This window comes from Sorex fumeus, unplaced genomic scaffold (genome assembly GCF_029834395.1).
Source record: "Sorex fumeus unplaced genomic scaffold, SorFum_2.1 ptg000008l, whole genome shotgun sequence".
In the NCBI taxonomy this organism is placed as follows: Eukaryota; Metazoa; Chordata; class Mammalia; order Eulipotyphla; family Soricidae; genus Sorex; species Sorex fumeus.
Window position 1 is genome coordinate 88,877,367 of NW_026606065.1, and position 15,888 is coordinate 88,893,254.

General features: G+C 43.9%; 1 protein-coding gene across 1 annotated transcript in view; it reads left to right on the forward strand.

Moving 5' to 3' along the window:
- ALG5 (ALG5 dolichyl-phosphate beta-glucosyltransferase) overlaps window positions 1–14,916 on the forward strand; it is a 37,012-nt gene extending 22,096 nt beyond the window's left edge. The window contains exons 7-10 of the mRNA XM_056109388.1: window positions 2,105–2,164; window positions 5,776–5,927; window positions 9,460–9,545; window positions 14,712–14,916. Of these exons, the coding sequence (XP_055965363.1) occupies window positions 2,105–2,164; window positions 5,776–5,927; window positions 9,460–9,545; window positions 14,712–14,827 (414 nt within the window). The 3' untranslated portion in view covers window positions 14,828–14,916. The remainder of the gene's footprint in view (window positions 1–2,104; window positions 2,165–5,775; window positions 5,928–9,459; window positions 9,546–14,711) is intronic.
- Window positions 14,917–15,888: the final 972 nt, after the last annotated feature.

A 15,888-nucleotide genomic window follows, 5' to 3' on the forward strand; every position in this document is an offset into this window, starting at 1 on the left:
AACAGCTACATAGTACTCCATTGTGTAGATGTACCAAAGTTTCTTTAACCAGTCATCTGCTCTTGGGCACTCAGGTTTTTTCCAGTAACAAGGAATCAGAAGTTAACAAAAACTTTTAAGAAATCCTTATCTATAAGTAATACTTGAAGAACAGCTAATCCATAGTAGCCCGACTCACTTAATCACTTAATCACTTAACTTCCCGTTAGTCGTCGATTTGCTCGAGCGGGCGCCAGTAACGTCTCCATTTGTCCCTGTCGCGTGCTAGTGTAGCCCAATGGCATCTGTTCGCTCCGGGAATATGAAGAGCCTCAAACCAATCGTTCATGATCTTGACAAAGAAGTCTGACCATCTGGTAGGTGGGCGGCCACGCGGTCTCTTGACAACCCCTGGAATCCAATCAGTAACAGCTCTAGTCCAACGGTCGTCTTTAAATCTCATTACGTGACCAGCCCATCTGATTTTCGACACCTTGGCAAATGAGACAGCATCCCTGATCCTTGATCGTTGACGGATGTCAGATCGTTGACGGATTCGTTCTCTCATTTGAGTGAAACGTGATATTCCAAGCATGGCTCTTTCTATTCTTCTTTGGGAGACCTGAATGGCGTTCTCATCTTGTTTGCGTAGGGCCCAGGTCTCTGAGGCATATATTAATGCAGGAAGAACAGTGGAATCAAAGAGATGTGCCCGGAGCCGGAGGTTCTTCGTCCTCTTAGCTATTGCTTCGACGTTCTTGAAGGCGTTCCAAGCCGCTCTTTTCCTCCTGCGCAGCTCGGGTGCCAGGTCATTTGTCATGTTGACCTCTCGACCTAGGTAGACATAGCTGTTGCATTCGGAGATGGTTGTTCCGTTGAGAGCGAATGGGGCGTCAGGAACGAGGCTGTTTCTCATAAACATTGTCTTCGTAAGATTCAGCTGTAGTCCTACCTTTCCACACTCACGGTCAAAGTCGGCCAGCATTTGTGCCGCTTGGCTGATGTTTGGTGTTATTAAAACAATGTCATCAGCAAAGCGGAGGTGGTGTAGTTGCCGACCATCTATCTTCACTCCCATTCCTTCCCATTCCAGTCGTCGCATGATGTTCTCGAGGGTGGCACTGAAGAGTTTCGGTGAAATGGTATCACCCTGCCGCACCCCTCTCTTGACATCAATGATCACTTCTTTGTAGAATGGTGAGATCCTGGTAGTGAATCCGCAGTACAGCTCACGGAGGATCCTGATGTATTGGGCTTGAATGCCCGACTCACTTACATTAATTTGAACTCCGTTTATTTCATTTCTGGGAGAGAGATTACAGTGTTCGGGGACCATTCTTGACTCTGCTCAGGACTGAACCCTGGCGGTGCTTGGGGGATCATATGTGATGCTAGGGATTAAGCCAGGGTCAGTTGCAAGCATCATACCCTGTCCTTGAACTTCATGATTAAGAATTTTAATCGATATTTATCATTTAACACTTTTTGGAAGACTGGCAGGCAAATGACCGGTAGTCATTGTTCCATTATGAGCCCGGTAAACCCAGACACTGCCTGCGTTGAGCACTTCACCCATATCCCAGCCCCACTTATAGCACTGTGCTACGGTTGTTCATCGATTGTCTCGAGTGGGCACCAGTAACGTCTCCGTTGTGAGATTTGTTGTTACTTTGTTTGGCATTATCGAATACATCACAGGTAGCTTGCCAGGCTTTACCGTGTGGGCAAAATACTCTCGGTAGCTTGCCGGGCTCTCCGAGAGGGGCAGAGGAATCGAACCCAGGTCGGCCACGTGCAAGGCAAAAGCCCTATCCGCTGTGCTATCGCTCCAGCCCCACTTAGGCTTCTTGAATGGCTCTGCATATTCTCAACTCCTCAGCAGGTCTTTAAAACATACGATCTCGGGTCGCAGAGATAATACAGTGTGGAAGGCCCTTGACTTGTATGCAGCCCACCCAGGTCCTAACCCCAGCGTCAGACATGGTCCCACAGCAACACCATGTGTGGTCCCAAAATGAAACTAAATATGTAAAACCTTTTCCTGAGTCATGAGCTGGTCACATTGGAAATAAGTATTTTTGTGAATGATGATACTGAAATTGTGTTTTGTTGCTTCTCTTCTCAGGATCGAATGGCTATTGCATGTGGATCGCGAGCACATTTGGAAAAAGAATCAATCGCTCAGGTGAGGCTTTCACTGACCGGCACAAACCAGAGAGCCTGTTCCCCCTTTTTTATGTAGATAGAAGCAAAAGATAAGCTTTTGCAGCTAATCGTATAAAAATGAGGCATAGCTTTTTTAAAGGAAGTAAGTTTTTTAATTTTGTAATTTTTTGAAGGGTTGATATATTTAGAAATTAATACAGAAGAATGTAGACTTGGACTTAAATTTCAAAAGATCTTTTCTTTAAACCACAGTCCCGTTCAGGCATGATGCAGGCAGACTTTTCTCGATGCTGCATCTTAGACTAGCAGTTGACTCCCACAGAGATTGTCATGGGCCTGTTTCAAATCCAAATGATTCTTACAGACCTATACCTTTCCTATAGAAGGTCCTTTCCAAGAGGCCAGACACCGGTCCGACATGCCTGAAACACCATGGCATGCCTGCCGTCTCTGCACCACTCTGGGTTTCTCTGATGTGCTGTGGGTCAGTGGTTTTCAACCTTCAATCTGTGGACCATGCCGAGCCACCCACCTAGAAAGGTCTCAGTGGTTACAGCTGCCGGTCTGTGGACCGCGTGGAGACGGGAGCCCATCCTTGGGTGTATATGCCGATCAGTTTGTGGGGAAGGTATAAGCGTCAAGATAGCAGTAACCACATACTCGTAGAGTTTTCGGACATAGCATTCCAAAATACTTCGATTCATATCCTTCGTTTATAATTCCACCTCCCTGCTGCTGTCCGGAGGACAGACATTCGTACTCTAACACCTATGGAATCCTACAGCATCCTAACGTGTTCACGTCTCCATGTGATCTGTGAGACAATTAAAACAGCAGTGTATACGGTACATGGATATATTTGAATGTGTCATTTAGAAAAGACCCAAAATAGAACTAATTTCACATTTATTTGATGTCTTTAGTTTTTCCCTAGCAAATCTCGCTTCAGTCATGATGTCTTCTAACTATAGGCCTAAGGAGCAGGTTTAGCAGGCAGGACATTCATTTGCAGGTGACTGACTCTGATTCCATCTTTGATATCCATATCGTTCCCTAAGCCCTGCTAGGAGTGATCCCTGAGTGCAGAGACAGGAGTGAGCTCTGAGCACAGCTGGTGTTGGCCCCCAAACAAAGTAATAAAACTTTTAGTCATTTTGAATTTCACCTTTTTTGCTTATCATGAGCATTCAAGAAATTATTGTTAAGATTCTTTTTTCTTCTTGTTTTTAAATTTTATTTCTGAATTTCATAATTTGCTTTTGACTTTAACTTCTTATGTTAAATGTTTATCCTATTTATCCTTAGATGTTTTGTAAGCTATTTAGATATTTTTGCTTGAAATGCTTTTAAATGTTAGAAGTCAAATAAATTGGGCCAGAGATTTAGTGCTTGCCTTGCATGTGGCCTGCTAAAGTTTGAATTCCCCCCAACACACACACACACACACACACACACGCACGCACGCACGCACGCACGCACGTATGCACAGGCATGCACCATCAGGGGTCACTCTTGAGCACAAAGCCAGGGATAGCCACTGAGCTACTCAGGGTGTGTTGCAAAAAAAAAAAAAAAAGTTAAAGAAAAAGTGCATAGAAGATATTTCATCAATTGTATGAACACATTGGATTTGGATTTTGGGGGTTTGTTTTTTTTTGGGGGGGTGGCTTTTTGGGTCACACCCCACAGTGCTTGGGGGTTACTCCTGGTTCTCAAGAATTATTCCTGGTGTTGCTCAGGGTACCCATAGTATGGGATGCCAGGGATCGAACCCTGGTCAGCCACACTCAAGGCAAATGCCCTACCCACTGTACAATCGCTCTGGCCCACATTGTTTCTGATTTTTTTTTTTTTAATAAAAAACCTAAAGTCTTCTATTAACACCCAGCAAGAGATGTCAGATGTCATGAATTTTGTGATTTGATAACATATAAGCTCTCTTAAGTTATATTAAAACTCAAGGAGAACAGTTGATAGGTATTAATTTTCTACCTTTTAATTTTTATTTTTCCATCTTTCAGTTTCTATTTGTTCCTTTCCTAAGCATAAATGTTCTTTTGGAGGCTTATCAGTCACCAATATTAATTGCCAGTGTTTTATGTGGAAGGCCCTGGGCATGCTGTCGTGAGATCCCGAGTGTTTTTATGATGAGGCTCCTGCCTGTCTGCTTAGTGAGGTGAGGCATCTGTATAAACATAACTCATGCTTGTGGGTGAGAAGAGAGAAGTGCTGAGTCCTTTAAAAACCCTGAGATTCTCACATGCTCATGAATAAGTTATTTTATTCTTCCTTTCCTTTCTGCCCTACTATTTAAACAAGTGAAATTATGGTCAGGAGGTTAATGTAAATTTTCAAGCATTTCTTTATAGAAAACATTTATTGAGTTCCCTTACTTCCTGTGCCAGGCATTTCGCTGAAGACTTCAGTGTTTTCTCATTTAATCGGTGCAGTAATACTGAGATATTTTCATTCCCATTTTATGGATAAGAAGTATAAATCAGAGAAACTTGCTCAGGTCATACTACTAAGGTATCGATGAAGCCAGGGTTCAACTGTCAGGCTGCTCAGTGCAGTGTCTTTTTCTGCTTTGCGATGTTGCCCCAGTTCACCCATGGTTCTTTCTGATGGTGAAGGAAAAAACCGTGTGAATAAAGAATGATACTATGGGTTATAATTTAGGGAAACAAAAGCCAAGAGAACAGATCCTTACTTTATAGTATAAGATAGTAAATATTCTTAAGTAGATTCTTAGTAGGTTTCTTCTGTGCATATAAATGTCCTATATAAGTGTGTAGCCTGTTACCTTAATTGCAGAAAATTTTAAGAGATCCTAGCTTGTTAAAAAGCTCTTCCAGAGAGATATTACAACGGATATGGTGCTTGCCTTGCACAAACAGGACCTCGGTTTGGTCCCTGGCACCCCGAGTGGTCCCCCAAGTCCCACCAGGAGTGATTTCTGAGCATAGAGCCAGCAGTAATTCCTGAGCAATGCCAGGGGTTACTGTTGGCACTAAATTTAAAAATCTTAAATATAGTAATATTGAGAATCTGTTTTAAAGTTTGCAGTGTTTTATGTTATGTTTTATGTTTACTTTACGTTATAATGAGATGTTATGTTCTTTACTAATAAAATTGATCACTAGGGGGGAGGGGGCGGAGAGATAGTAGGGCATGTAGGGAGTTTGCCTTGCACAGGGCCAACCCGGGATTGATCCCCCAAGCCCCACCTCGCGTGATCCTGAGCACAGAGCTAGGAGGAAGCCCAGAGTTTTTCAAAATGAAACTGTTTGGAGAAAAGAGGCACAAAATATACAGGCAAGATGCTCATAGCAGCTCCAAATTGCTGTTCCTGAAAGAGTAAAGTTCTCATCACTCAGCGATCCCATCTAGGTTCCTTGTGTGACTCAAATCTCTGTGCAGTGAGTCATTACTCTCTAGTGCCTCTGCCAAGAGGAGGGCAGTGTGCAGCCTCAGAGTTTCTAGAAGATACTTTGCTAGTAGAGCTAATGGAGCATGGGAGTTCATATCTGTCCATACAATTGAATATCCAAATGCAGTTGTTTGTGCCAGGTGGGTTCAGTGTCTCCTTTATAGGCCGATGGAAAAAGTCATTCCTATTTTGTTTTTCAGCGTTCTTACTTCCGCTCTCTTCTCATGTATGGTTTCCACTTTCTGGTATGGTTCCTTTGTGTCCAAGGAATCAGGGACACGCAGTGTGGGTTCAAATTGCTAACCCGAGAAGCAGCTTCGAGGACATTTTCATCTCTGCATATTGAACGATGGTAGGTTCCCAAATGGAATATATTTAGTACATCTTATAAAACAGCAGTTATTCCAGGTAATGAAAAGCAGTCTTAATCTCCTAGAATGAATATTTAGGCTTAAATAAAACTGACACATGTATATGAACTTAATCAGGACCTTTATCATTTAACGGGATTTGTATATTCACCTTAGCTGTAGACATTGAAAACATTACTTTTCGGGATTTCCTTAAACTTCCTCTTTCTTTCTTCCTTTTTCAGAAATAGTTCTTTCTCCTGCCCTAAACATTCTTTCAGCCACTATAGCGCCTTCCACCTTAAGCACCCAATTTTTTGTGCTTATTTTCTCTCTTTATTCAGCCTTTTCCTATCGAATGCATCTTTTCCAACACTTCTTTTAATAGGAAAAAAATAAAGTTGAATTTTAAGATTTAAAAATTTTTTGATAGCACAGCGGGTAGGGCGTTTGCCTTGCACGCAGCTGACCGGGGTGACCCGGGTTCGATTCCTCCACCCCTCTCGGAGAGCCGGCAAGCTCCTGAGAGTATCTCGCCCGCATGGCAAAGCCTGGGAAGCTCCCCATGGTGTATTCAATATGCCAAACACAGTAGCAACAAAGTCTCACAATGGAGACATTACTGGGCTCACTTGAACAAATCAATGAACAACTGGAGGACAGTGCTACAGTGTTATTTTCAAAATTGTAATTTTTTTTAAATTACATTAAAACAATTTTTTAGTTAAACTTTAAATTTAGTCATTTCCTGGGCCCAGTGCGATAGTACAATGGGTAGAGTGCTTGCTTTGCATGCAACCGACCTGATTTTGATCCCCAGCATCCATTATTGTCCCCTGAGTACTGGCTGGAGTGATGCCTGAGTGCAGAGCCAGAAGGAAGTCCTGAGTACCTGTTAAGTATGGCCCAAGAATTTTTTTTTTAAAGTTACTGATACACTGTATTTTGTATGTTACATCTTTATTTATTTTTTTGCGTTACATCTCATTGACTCAGACCCGAATGGCCCCTGTAGTCCATCTTTGTCTCCAGGGTTTATTACCCACGCCCTTCTGTTTTATTAGAGCAGATCATCAGATAATGTCCTAAAAATATAAGCAACCTAGAGAATGTATGTGGGAAAGTACTTTTATTGTACTTTGCATTTGTTTAATAGCTAGACAAGCAATTTTTATGAATTGGAAAACATTTTTCCTTAGAATTTTGGAAGCATTGTTCTGTTGTGTTTTGCATTCAGTGTGTCTGTGAAGTTCAAGCCCAGCTATAATGAAAATCTTGATTCTTTTCAATGACTTGTGCTCACCCCGACCCCTATCCACACCCTCCCTCAGAAGCTTTTTTTCCCACAGGGTTTTGAATAAGTTCTGGCACTTAATGTGGCTCTTTGTCATGTATTTTGTTCAATAATGGCTCTATCAATCTGGAAACACCTTTCTGAGAGATGACCTTTTTATTACTTCCTTGATAATCTCTTCTGTTTTTGTTTTTGTTTTTGTTTTCTCTTACAAAACCTCTTACCTATTCTCTAATTTTATCCTTTTTTTCCTTTTGGTTTTTGGGTCACACCCAGTGATGCACTGGGCATACTCTGTACACAGGGATCACTCCTTGCGGCCTCAGGGAACCATATATGGTACTAGGGATCTAACATGCGAGGCATGCACCTTACCCAATGTACTATCATTCCACAATTTTTTTTGTTTGTTTTCTTTAAGGAAATTTCCACAATGTCATTATCTAACCCTCTTTTTGAATTTCATTTCTGCTTTCAAAATTGTAACTGCATGTAATTCCTATTTTCCAGAATCCATTGTTTAAAATCTTTATCTTACTGACTTATCACTATAAGTTCTTGCACTGTGCCTCCTTTATTTCCTTTATTTTCCTGCTCTGTTTCTGCTAATCCTCTGTGCTTGTTTTTGTGTAGCATTAATACTTTCATCAGAGCCTGGAGGAGAGACAGCTCGAAAAACTGGAGCACATGCCACCAGTGATTGAGGCCCATTAAAAGTGACACACATTAGCTCCCTTGAATCTTAGCATCACCTGCCCACCGGAGCAGCTGAATTGTGCAGGGCTAGAGCACCAGCAGTCAGAGCCTCCTTCACAGCCAGGCTGATTGTCAGCAGGAGTGGCCACTGGTCCACAGATACTGCAGTCCCCCTCACTGCTCCCCTACCCCCCGCCCCCCATACACACATACTTTAAAACCCAGACCAGGAGTTTGGAATATGAGATTGAAAAAGTGATTCAGGAATGTAAAACAGTGAAGAAACTGTTTAGAGATGGTCGAAAGAGGATGAAGAAGGTTTCACATATGGTATTTCTCTCCAGAACTTCATGTCAGGGGAAGGAAGGAAGAAGCTGGTACCGAGGAATTTCATAGGCAAATGAAGGAAAATGTCCCGGTGAAATAAGACTCAAAAACTGTAGGAAAAGCAGATGGAACGGAAACCACGGGCTAACGGAGGAAGTTTTTTAAGAAAGGCACGGGGTTGATGGAGTGAGCATTTTAATAGAGTGCAAGCTGAGACCAAACAGTGAACCTCGGTCTTGTGCTTTTCTCTAGTTGTTCCCAAAGAAGCGCTTCAGAGTAGACAACTCTAGTGTCACACTGGCAGAACAGAATTGCCAAGCACAGATAGGGAAGTGGGAAGTCCCCAGGAGTGCTGTGTGTAGAAAAGAACCTGGGTTCTTGGGTGGTAAGACTCTGCTCGGGCTGGAGCGATAGCACAGCAGATAGGGCATTTGCCTTGCTTTGCATGCAGCCAACCTGGTTTTGATTCCCAACATCCCATATGGTCCCCCGAGCACCGCCAGGAGTCATTTCTGAGTGCGTGAGCCAGGAGAAACCCCTGTGCATCGCCGGTTGTGACCCAAAAGGTAAAGGTAAAGGTAAAGGCCCTCCCGTTGATCGTCGATTTGCTCGAGCGGGCCCAGTAACGTCTCCATTGGAGACTTTGTTGTTACTGTGTCTGGCATATCGAATACTCTCGGTAGCTTGCCGGGCTCTCCGAGAGGGGCGGAGGAATCGAACTCGGGTCGGCCATGTTGGCCGCTTGTAAGGCGAACGCCCTACCCGCTGTGCTATCGCTCCAGCCCCAAAAGAAAAAAAAATTCTTCTTGCAGTGCTCAGGGCACTGTTTGACCAGCTCCCTGAGTAGCTGAAAATATTACCAGTTCTGTGCTTTGCACAGTATCAAGTCTGGGATTGAAGAGTCAATTCTTAACCATTTCTAGAATTAAGATTTCTCTTACTGTACAAGAGGCTATTACTACTTGTGGGAGTTTCTTAGCTGAGAGGGACACTGTGTATTTTTAAATTTTTGTGCTGTGATGCAGGAACTCATTTTCTTTACCTGGAAACTTCTGAACTGTTACCTTTTGTTTGACCTTTTGTGAATCTGATCTTCACTTTTCTAATGAGGACTGACTTCTGGCATGCCATCTTTGAAACTTGCCAAGAGAGATATTTAATTGCACTCTACTTGTCATTTTGTAAAAAATAAATTATCAATATATTTTCTATTTCAGGGCATTTGATGTAGAACTGCTTTATATAGCACAGTTCTTTAAAATCCCAATAGCAGAAATTGCTGTCAACTGGACCGAAATTGAAGGTGAGTCTCATGATGACGTTCCAGCTGATGCCAGTGAGGTTTTGGGGGGAGTGTCGCAGAGCGTGGCTGCCCAGTAGCCTTGAGAGTCATTGGGCCCCCTGCCCCATCAGGACCCACCAGCTGTCTTGACTCCAAGCGCGAACTCCCACCAGCCCGCTTCCTCTCTCTTTTATGCTCTCTGTTTGGGGGTCTTCAGTCAGCCCCCCACCCCGCCCAGGGAATTGAGAAACTTGCCGCAGTCAGCGGGAACACAGGGATCTGAGGTCCGTAGTATCGATTGACATCCTGCTTCATCAGAGATAAACTGGATCGTTTGCATCACCCATTTTAAAAATATTGTATGATTTCATTACTCAGTTGAATGCTGGGGACCAACAAACCACCATGCAGAACTAAATTAGAAATAGATTTTTTTGCTTCAAGCAGTCAGAGCCAATTTTGTTGTTGGTTTGTTTTGTTTTTGCTCCAGGCTTACTCCTGGCTCTGCCCTCGGGGGTCACATGCAGTGCTTCAGGGGTCAGCTTTGAACAGCGCAGACCACCTGCTGTTCCGTTTTTGGGGCCCTCAGAACCAGTGTTTTGCTACTGTCTGTTCTTATATTTAAAAAACATGTAGAAACTGAAGCAATCCCTTAAAGGGCTAGAGCATGAGTCGGGCGTGCACAGGGTCCCAAGTTTGATTCCTGACCCTCCCCGAGCACTGCCGGGTGTAGTCCTGATGACATCCAACACTGCTGCCTGTGAGCGCCAGCCTGCCAGCCCTACTGACAACCACCACAGTGACTGCTGGGCCCTAAGTTTTGGGGAGCCCACCTCCCCCCAAGAAATGTAGTGGTCTTACGAGTTATAAGTTCTATAATCATGTGCTATTTATCATAAATCTTAATTCCTTTCCAGGAAAGTATATGCAGTGCTGACTGGGTGTGTTGTAAAAGTAGAGTCTTCTCCTTTGCTTAAATTCAGAGGAGCTGGAGTGGTAGCACAGCGGGTAGGGCCGACCTTGCACACAGCCGACCCGGGTTCAGTTCCCAGCATCCCCTATGGTCCTCTGAGCACCGCCAGGGGTAATTCCTGAGTGCAGAGCCAGGAGTAACCCCTGTGCATCGCCGGGTGTGAGCCAAAAAGAAAAATAAATAAATTCAGAATGGAGACTTTACCTTACAATAGAGTGAACTTTGAGGAGGATAGGGAGGCTATTCGGGGGATACTCCTGGCTTTGTTCAAGGTACCAGAGGGGATGCTGGAGATCAAACCCAGGTCAGGCACATGCAAGGCAAATGCCCTCCCCGCTGTGCTGTCTCCTCCTGCCCTCAACAGGAGACATTTTTTTAGAGTCTTGCTTCTCAGGGAGCAGGGCCCTCCTTGCAATGTCATTGTCACAGAAACCATGGCTGCTCTGTAACCTCAGATGTTTAGGACAAGATTAAGAGCCAGTCTGAAAATGTACCAAATGTGGAGTCTTGTAGAATAAAGCAGAGTATCTAGAAGCTTCTCTAATTTCCATAATAGTGACCTCAAGCAAAGAGAACTGGGCTGCTCAGGGCTGTGATCATCAGTTCTGTTGCTGTTTATGCCCAATGAAGCGTCGATGGAAGTTAAAGTAGGGAAAGATGGGAATGTGTTTCATATTGGGGCTGGAGCTATAGCACATTGGGTAGGGCACTAGCCTTGCACGTGGCTGGCCTGGGTTCAATCCTCGGCATCCCGTGTGGTCTCCTGAGCACTACCAAGAGTAATCCCTGAGCACAGAGCCAGGAACAACCCTTGAGCATCACCAAAAAATAAAAAAAGTATGTTTCATATTTCTGATTTAGCTTGTTTGCATTGTAAAGGTTGTGTCCTGCTATAAATTATTGCTCGAGCGGGCCCAGTAACGTCTCCATTTGGAGACTTTGTTGTTACTGTGTCTGGCATATCGAATACTCTTGGTAGCTTGCCGGGCTCTCCGAGAGGGGTGGAGGAATCAAACTCGGGTCGGCCATGTTGGCCGCTTGTAAGGCGAACGCCCTACCCGCTGTGCTATAGCTCGGAGAGCTATAAATTATAAGTTACTCAAATTCCTGATTTGTAGAACGACGATATTTGCCCCTGATGAATAATACAGAATATAAATCCTAAGAACAAAGTGCTTTAGTAATCATGTTTTCATTAAGAAAACTGCTGTAGATATTCAAACCAGTAAAGGGGTTTCTTTTGACAGTGGAGATAATGAACATGGTGAGGTAATGTTATTTTATTGTATTAGTATTTTTGTCTGCCTCTATTGTTTAATTTTTAAATTATCTTACTGTCATTCAGGCATCACAGTTATAGTGTTACTATTTATGTCCTCAAGTGTGAATTACTCTCCACCGTTGTCATGCAACTTTAAAAATCACCTGGCAAGGGGTGTGGTATGCGGGCCACCCCAGCTGTGTTCAAGGCTCACTCCTGGCTCTGTGCCTAGGTATCACTGCTGGTGGGCTCAGGGGACCATATTGGGTGCTATAGATCAAACCAGGGAAAGCTGCGTGCAAGGCAAGAGCTTTAACCCCTGTACAGTCTCTTCAGCCTGGTAATGAGATGTTCAGCCTCTTAACATTTGTCCCTGTACCAGTAGGTTTGGGGCATATGAGCATTCCAAGGCCCTGCTCTGACACGTGGCTCAGACATTTAATTCGGATTCTGGTACCTTGAACAGTGAGGTCTAGACAAAATTTCCTAACTCTGAGGATGAACTTTATATTTTTCACCATTAGGTTGAATTCATATGAAAAGTAATCTTTTCTTGGGAGGTCCAGAACTGGGTCTAAGGGGAAATTACAGGGAAAGGAGGCCCAGGGAGCCGCATGCAGTTGTTGGCCACCAGGTCAGCATTTCACTGCCAGGTCCCTCGGGAGTGGCGCTGCTCAGGCCCCGAGGTGTCAGGGACTCCTGCCATCCCCCCTCTTTTTTTAAAATTTTTATTAGTGAAACACCATGAGGTACAGTTGTAGACTTACAAATTTTCGTGCTTGGGTTTCAGTTATACAGTGATCCAGTACCCATCCCTCCACCAGTGCCCATTCTCCATCATTTACTTTTTTACTTTTTTTTTTTTTTAATTTTTGTTAGTGAAACACCATGAGGTACAGTTGTAGGTTTACAAATTTTTGTGCTTGGGTTTCAGTCATACAATGATCAAGTACCCATCCCTCCACCAGCGCCCATTCTCCACCACCACGGGTCCCAGCATCCCTCCCACCCCCTATCCCCCGCATTGCACCCTGCCTCTGTGACAGGGCATTCCCCCTTGTTCTCTCTCTCTCCTTTTGGGTGTTGTCATTTGCGAAAGAGGCATTAAGTGGCAGTCACGTTTGGTCTATAGTCTACTTTCAGCACGCTTCTCCCATCCTGGGAGGACCCTCCCAACACGCTTTCTTTGGTGCTCCTTTCTCAATCTGAGCTCCCTTTTCCCCTAGAGTGTGCCTGCCACCCCCTTGGTACCAGGTCTCTCCAGGGATGCCTCTGCCAGTGCGTGGGAGCCCTGGTGTTAGGGATCCAAGCAGGACCACTCTGTGCTATCTTCACCCTTGTCCTGTCTTTCCAACTCCCCAGGACACGTAACTTCACCTAATCTCTTATGTGTGATCGGTTGTTTATATGTCGTTTTTATTTTTTATTAACCAGCACTCAGTCAACACTGTCTGGTTAGGCATTCTCAGAACCCTCAGCCATCTACAGTTCCACACCCCCTAATTCAAGGGTCCTCTAAGATGTTCACAATTTAGAGCCACCAAGTTTCATTTCATTTCAAGAGGATTTGTTTACTGTTTTTAGAAAAACTTGTCACTTTGAATTGAACTTCAACTTCGAAGAAGTTTCTTTCATTCATGTAAATCGGACCATCCCGCTGTGCACTCCAAATGCATTTCCATTTCATTTGTTAACTATACCTCAGTCCAGTCCAGGTTGAGTATGGGTGAAAAGAGAGAAAGCTGCTAGCTCAGCATTTGTACTTCATCAGAAAATCGTCAGCAGTTGTGACCTTGGCCATGCCATTTTACTCTACCTGTCACCCCAGTTACCTGACCTGAAAACTGCAGGAAATGGCAAGAATTTCTGTTTGTGGTTTGGTCGAAAACAATTCTGGTTTTTTTTTTCCTGCTCTTGCTTTTTGGGTGACACCTGGTGATGCTCAGGGGTTACTCCTGGCTCTGCACTCAGGAGTTACTCTTGGCAGTGCTCGGGCGACCATATGGGATGCTGGGAATCGAACCTGGGTCGGACGCGTGCCAGGCAAACACCCTACCTGCTGTGCTGTCACTCCAACCCCAGTCGAAAACTATTCCTAAAGGGTAAAATCAAGGAGTAAACGTTTTTAAAACATGCAAAGGAGGCAAATTTTATGTACTTAAACTGGGTTTGGTAATTGAGCAAACTATTAGATAGTAAGATATGGTGTGTGTAAGATGGTATTTACCTGATTGAGAGTATTGGAAGAGAATTGAAACAGAAATTGGGATTTTTGTCCACAATTTCTTTTTCTCTTTCTTTTTTTTCCTTCTGGGTCACACCCAGCGATGCTCATGGGGTTATTCCTGTCTCTGCATTCAGGAATTTCTTCTGACGGTGCATGGGGGACCATATGGGATGCCAGGGATCAAACATGGATTGGTCATGTGCAAGGCAAACGCCCTCGCCACTGTACTATTGTTCTGGCCCTTGTCCACAATTTCTTATCTCAAATTATCTGTACTTATGAATAGAAGGGTGCCCAGATTTCTAGTTCAAAAGACACTGAGAAATAACATGTAAAACATGACCAAAATCACTTTTAAACATGCAGATAAAATTGAATGTTTCAGGGCCAATATGGCAAGTAGGACACTTGCCTTGCACACAGCTGTCTCAGGTTAAAGCCCCTATACTGCATAGAGTCCTCAGACACCACCAGGAGTGATCTCTGAGTGCAGAGCCAGGAGAAAGACCCAGGCACCACGAAGTATAGCAAATAAATAAATTTTTAAAAAATTTTAAATGAAATGTTTCACTTACATGTGCAGATACTACAGTACTTGTAAAAGTTAAGGCTCCTTTTCACAAAGGTCATGTAGACTGAGTTTTAAAACACAGTTTTTGAACTAATATACTTTACTCTGAGTTTAAGGGGTTTTTTTTCTTTTTTTTAACTATCTTTAAATTGCAGGTTCTAAATTAGTCCCATTTTGGAGCTGGCTACAGATGGGCAAGGACCTGCTTTTTATACGACTTCGGTATTTGACTGGTGCCTGGAGACTTGAACAAAACAGAAAAATGAATTAGGGTATTTGTCATCTCTAATTGTATTCTTACATAACAGTGTCACATATTTCATTTGAAATTAAAATTTTAAATAAAGTTGGTATAAACCTATGCCATTGTCTGTCTTTTGTTAATTTTTAAAGAATTAAATGCTTATAACTAAAATATTGTATCTTTTTTTGGACCCAAAAAAACCTTGTTTTGGACCCCCCAAAAAAAAGGCCCATTGTTTAAAAGTGTAACAGTCAGGTTTTTGTTTTGCTTTAACAGTTTTATTTTCATTAAACATCATGATTCTGAACAATATAAGTTTGAAATAGATGACAGAAACAATTACACTTCCATAAGTGCATACACACACACACACACACACACACACACACACACACACTGTAGCAGTGTCACGGGTAGCTTGCCAGGCTTTGCCATGCAGGCGAGATACTCTCAGTAGCTTGCTGAGCTGTCCTAGAGGGGCGGAGGAATTGAACCCGGGTCGGCCTCGTGCAAGGCAAACGCCCTACCCGCTGTGCTATCGCTCCAACCCACACACACATATATACATATATATATGTGTATGTATATGACATACATAGTTTGGTTTTGGTTTGAAGGCCACTTCCACCTGTGCTCAGTGCTCACTCGTGCTTCTGGTCAGATATCCCCTCCTGGGTAGTCAGAGGTCACTCTTGGAAGTCCTGGCACTGGATGCAGGGCTGGGGATTGAATTGGCATCAGCCACATGCAAGGCAAGTGCCTTCACTTCTGCGCTGTCTCTAGCCACGTGGACTTAAGTATAAACCATAAGCCTTGTGGACAGCAGGTTTGAGCCGGGGGTGGGGGCGGCAGGGACCTCATGGGAAGGGGGGCGATCTGGTCCGTCCTTCACGCCCGACCGAGGTCACCAGCTGCCCCCCACGAGCGGCTCTCGGGCACGGCCACGGCCCCGGAAGCACAAGGACTTAGCACAGAAAGTCACCCGCTTGGAGCAGAAAAGCAAATGGACTGTGTTAAACCGCGCCAGCATGCCTGCCCGGAGGGGAAAGGGTGTTGCTCCATTCACCCCCTCCTCTCTGGAAAGTAGG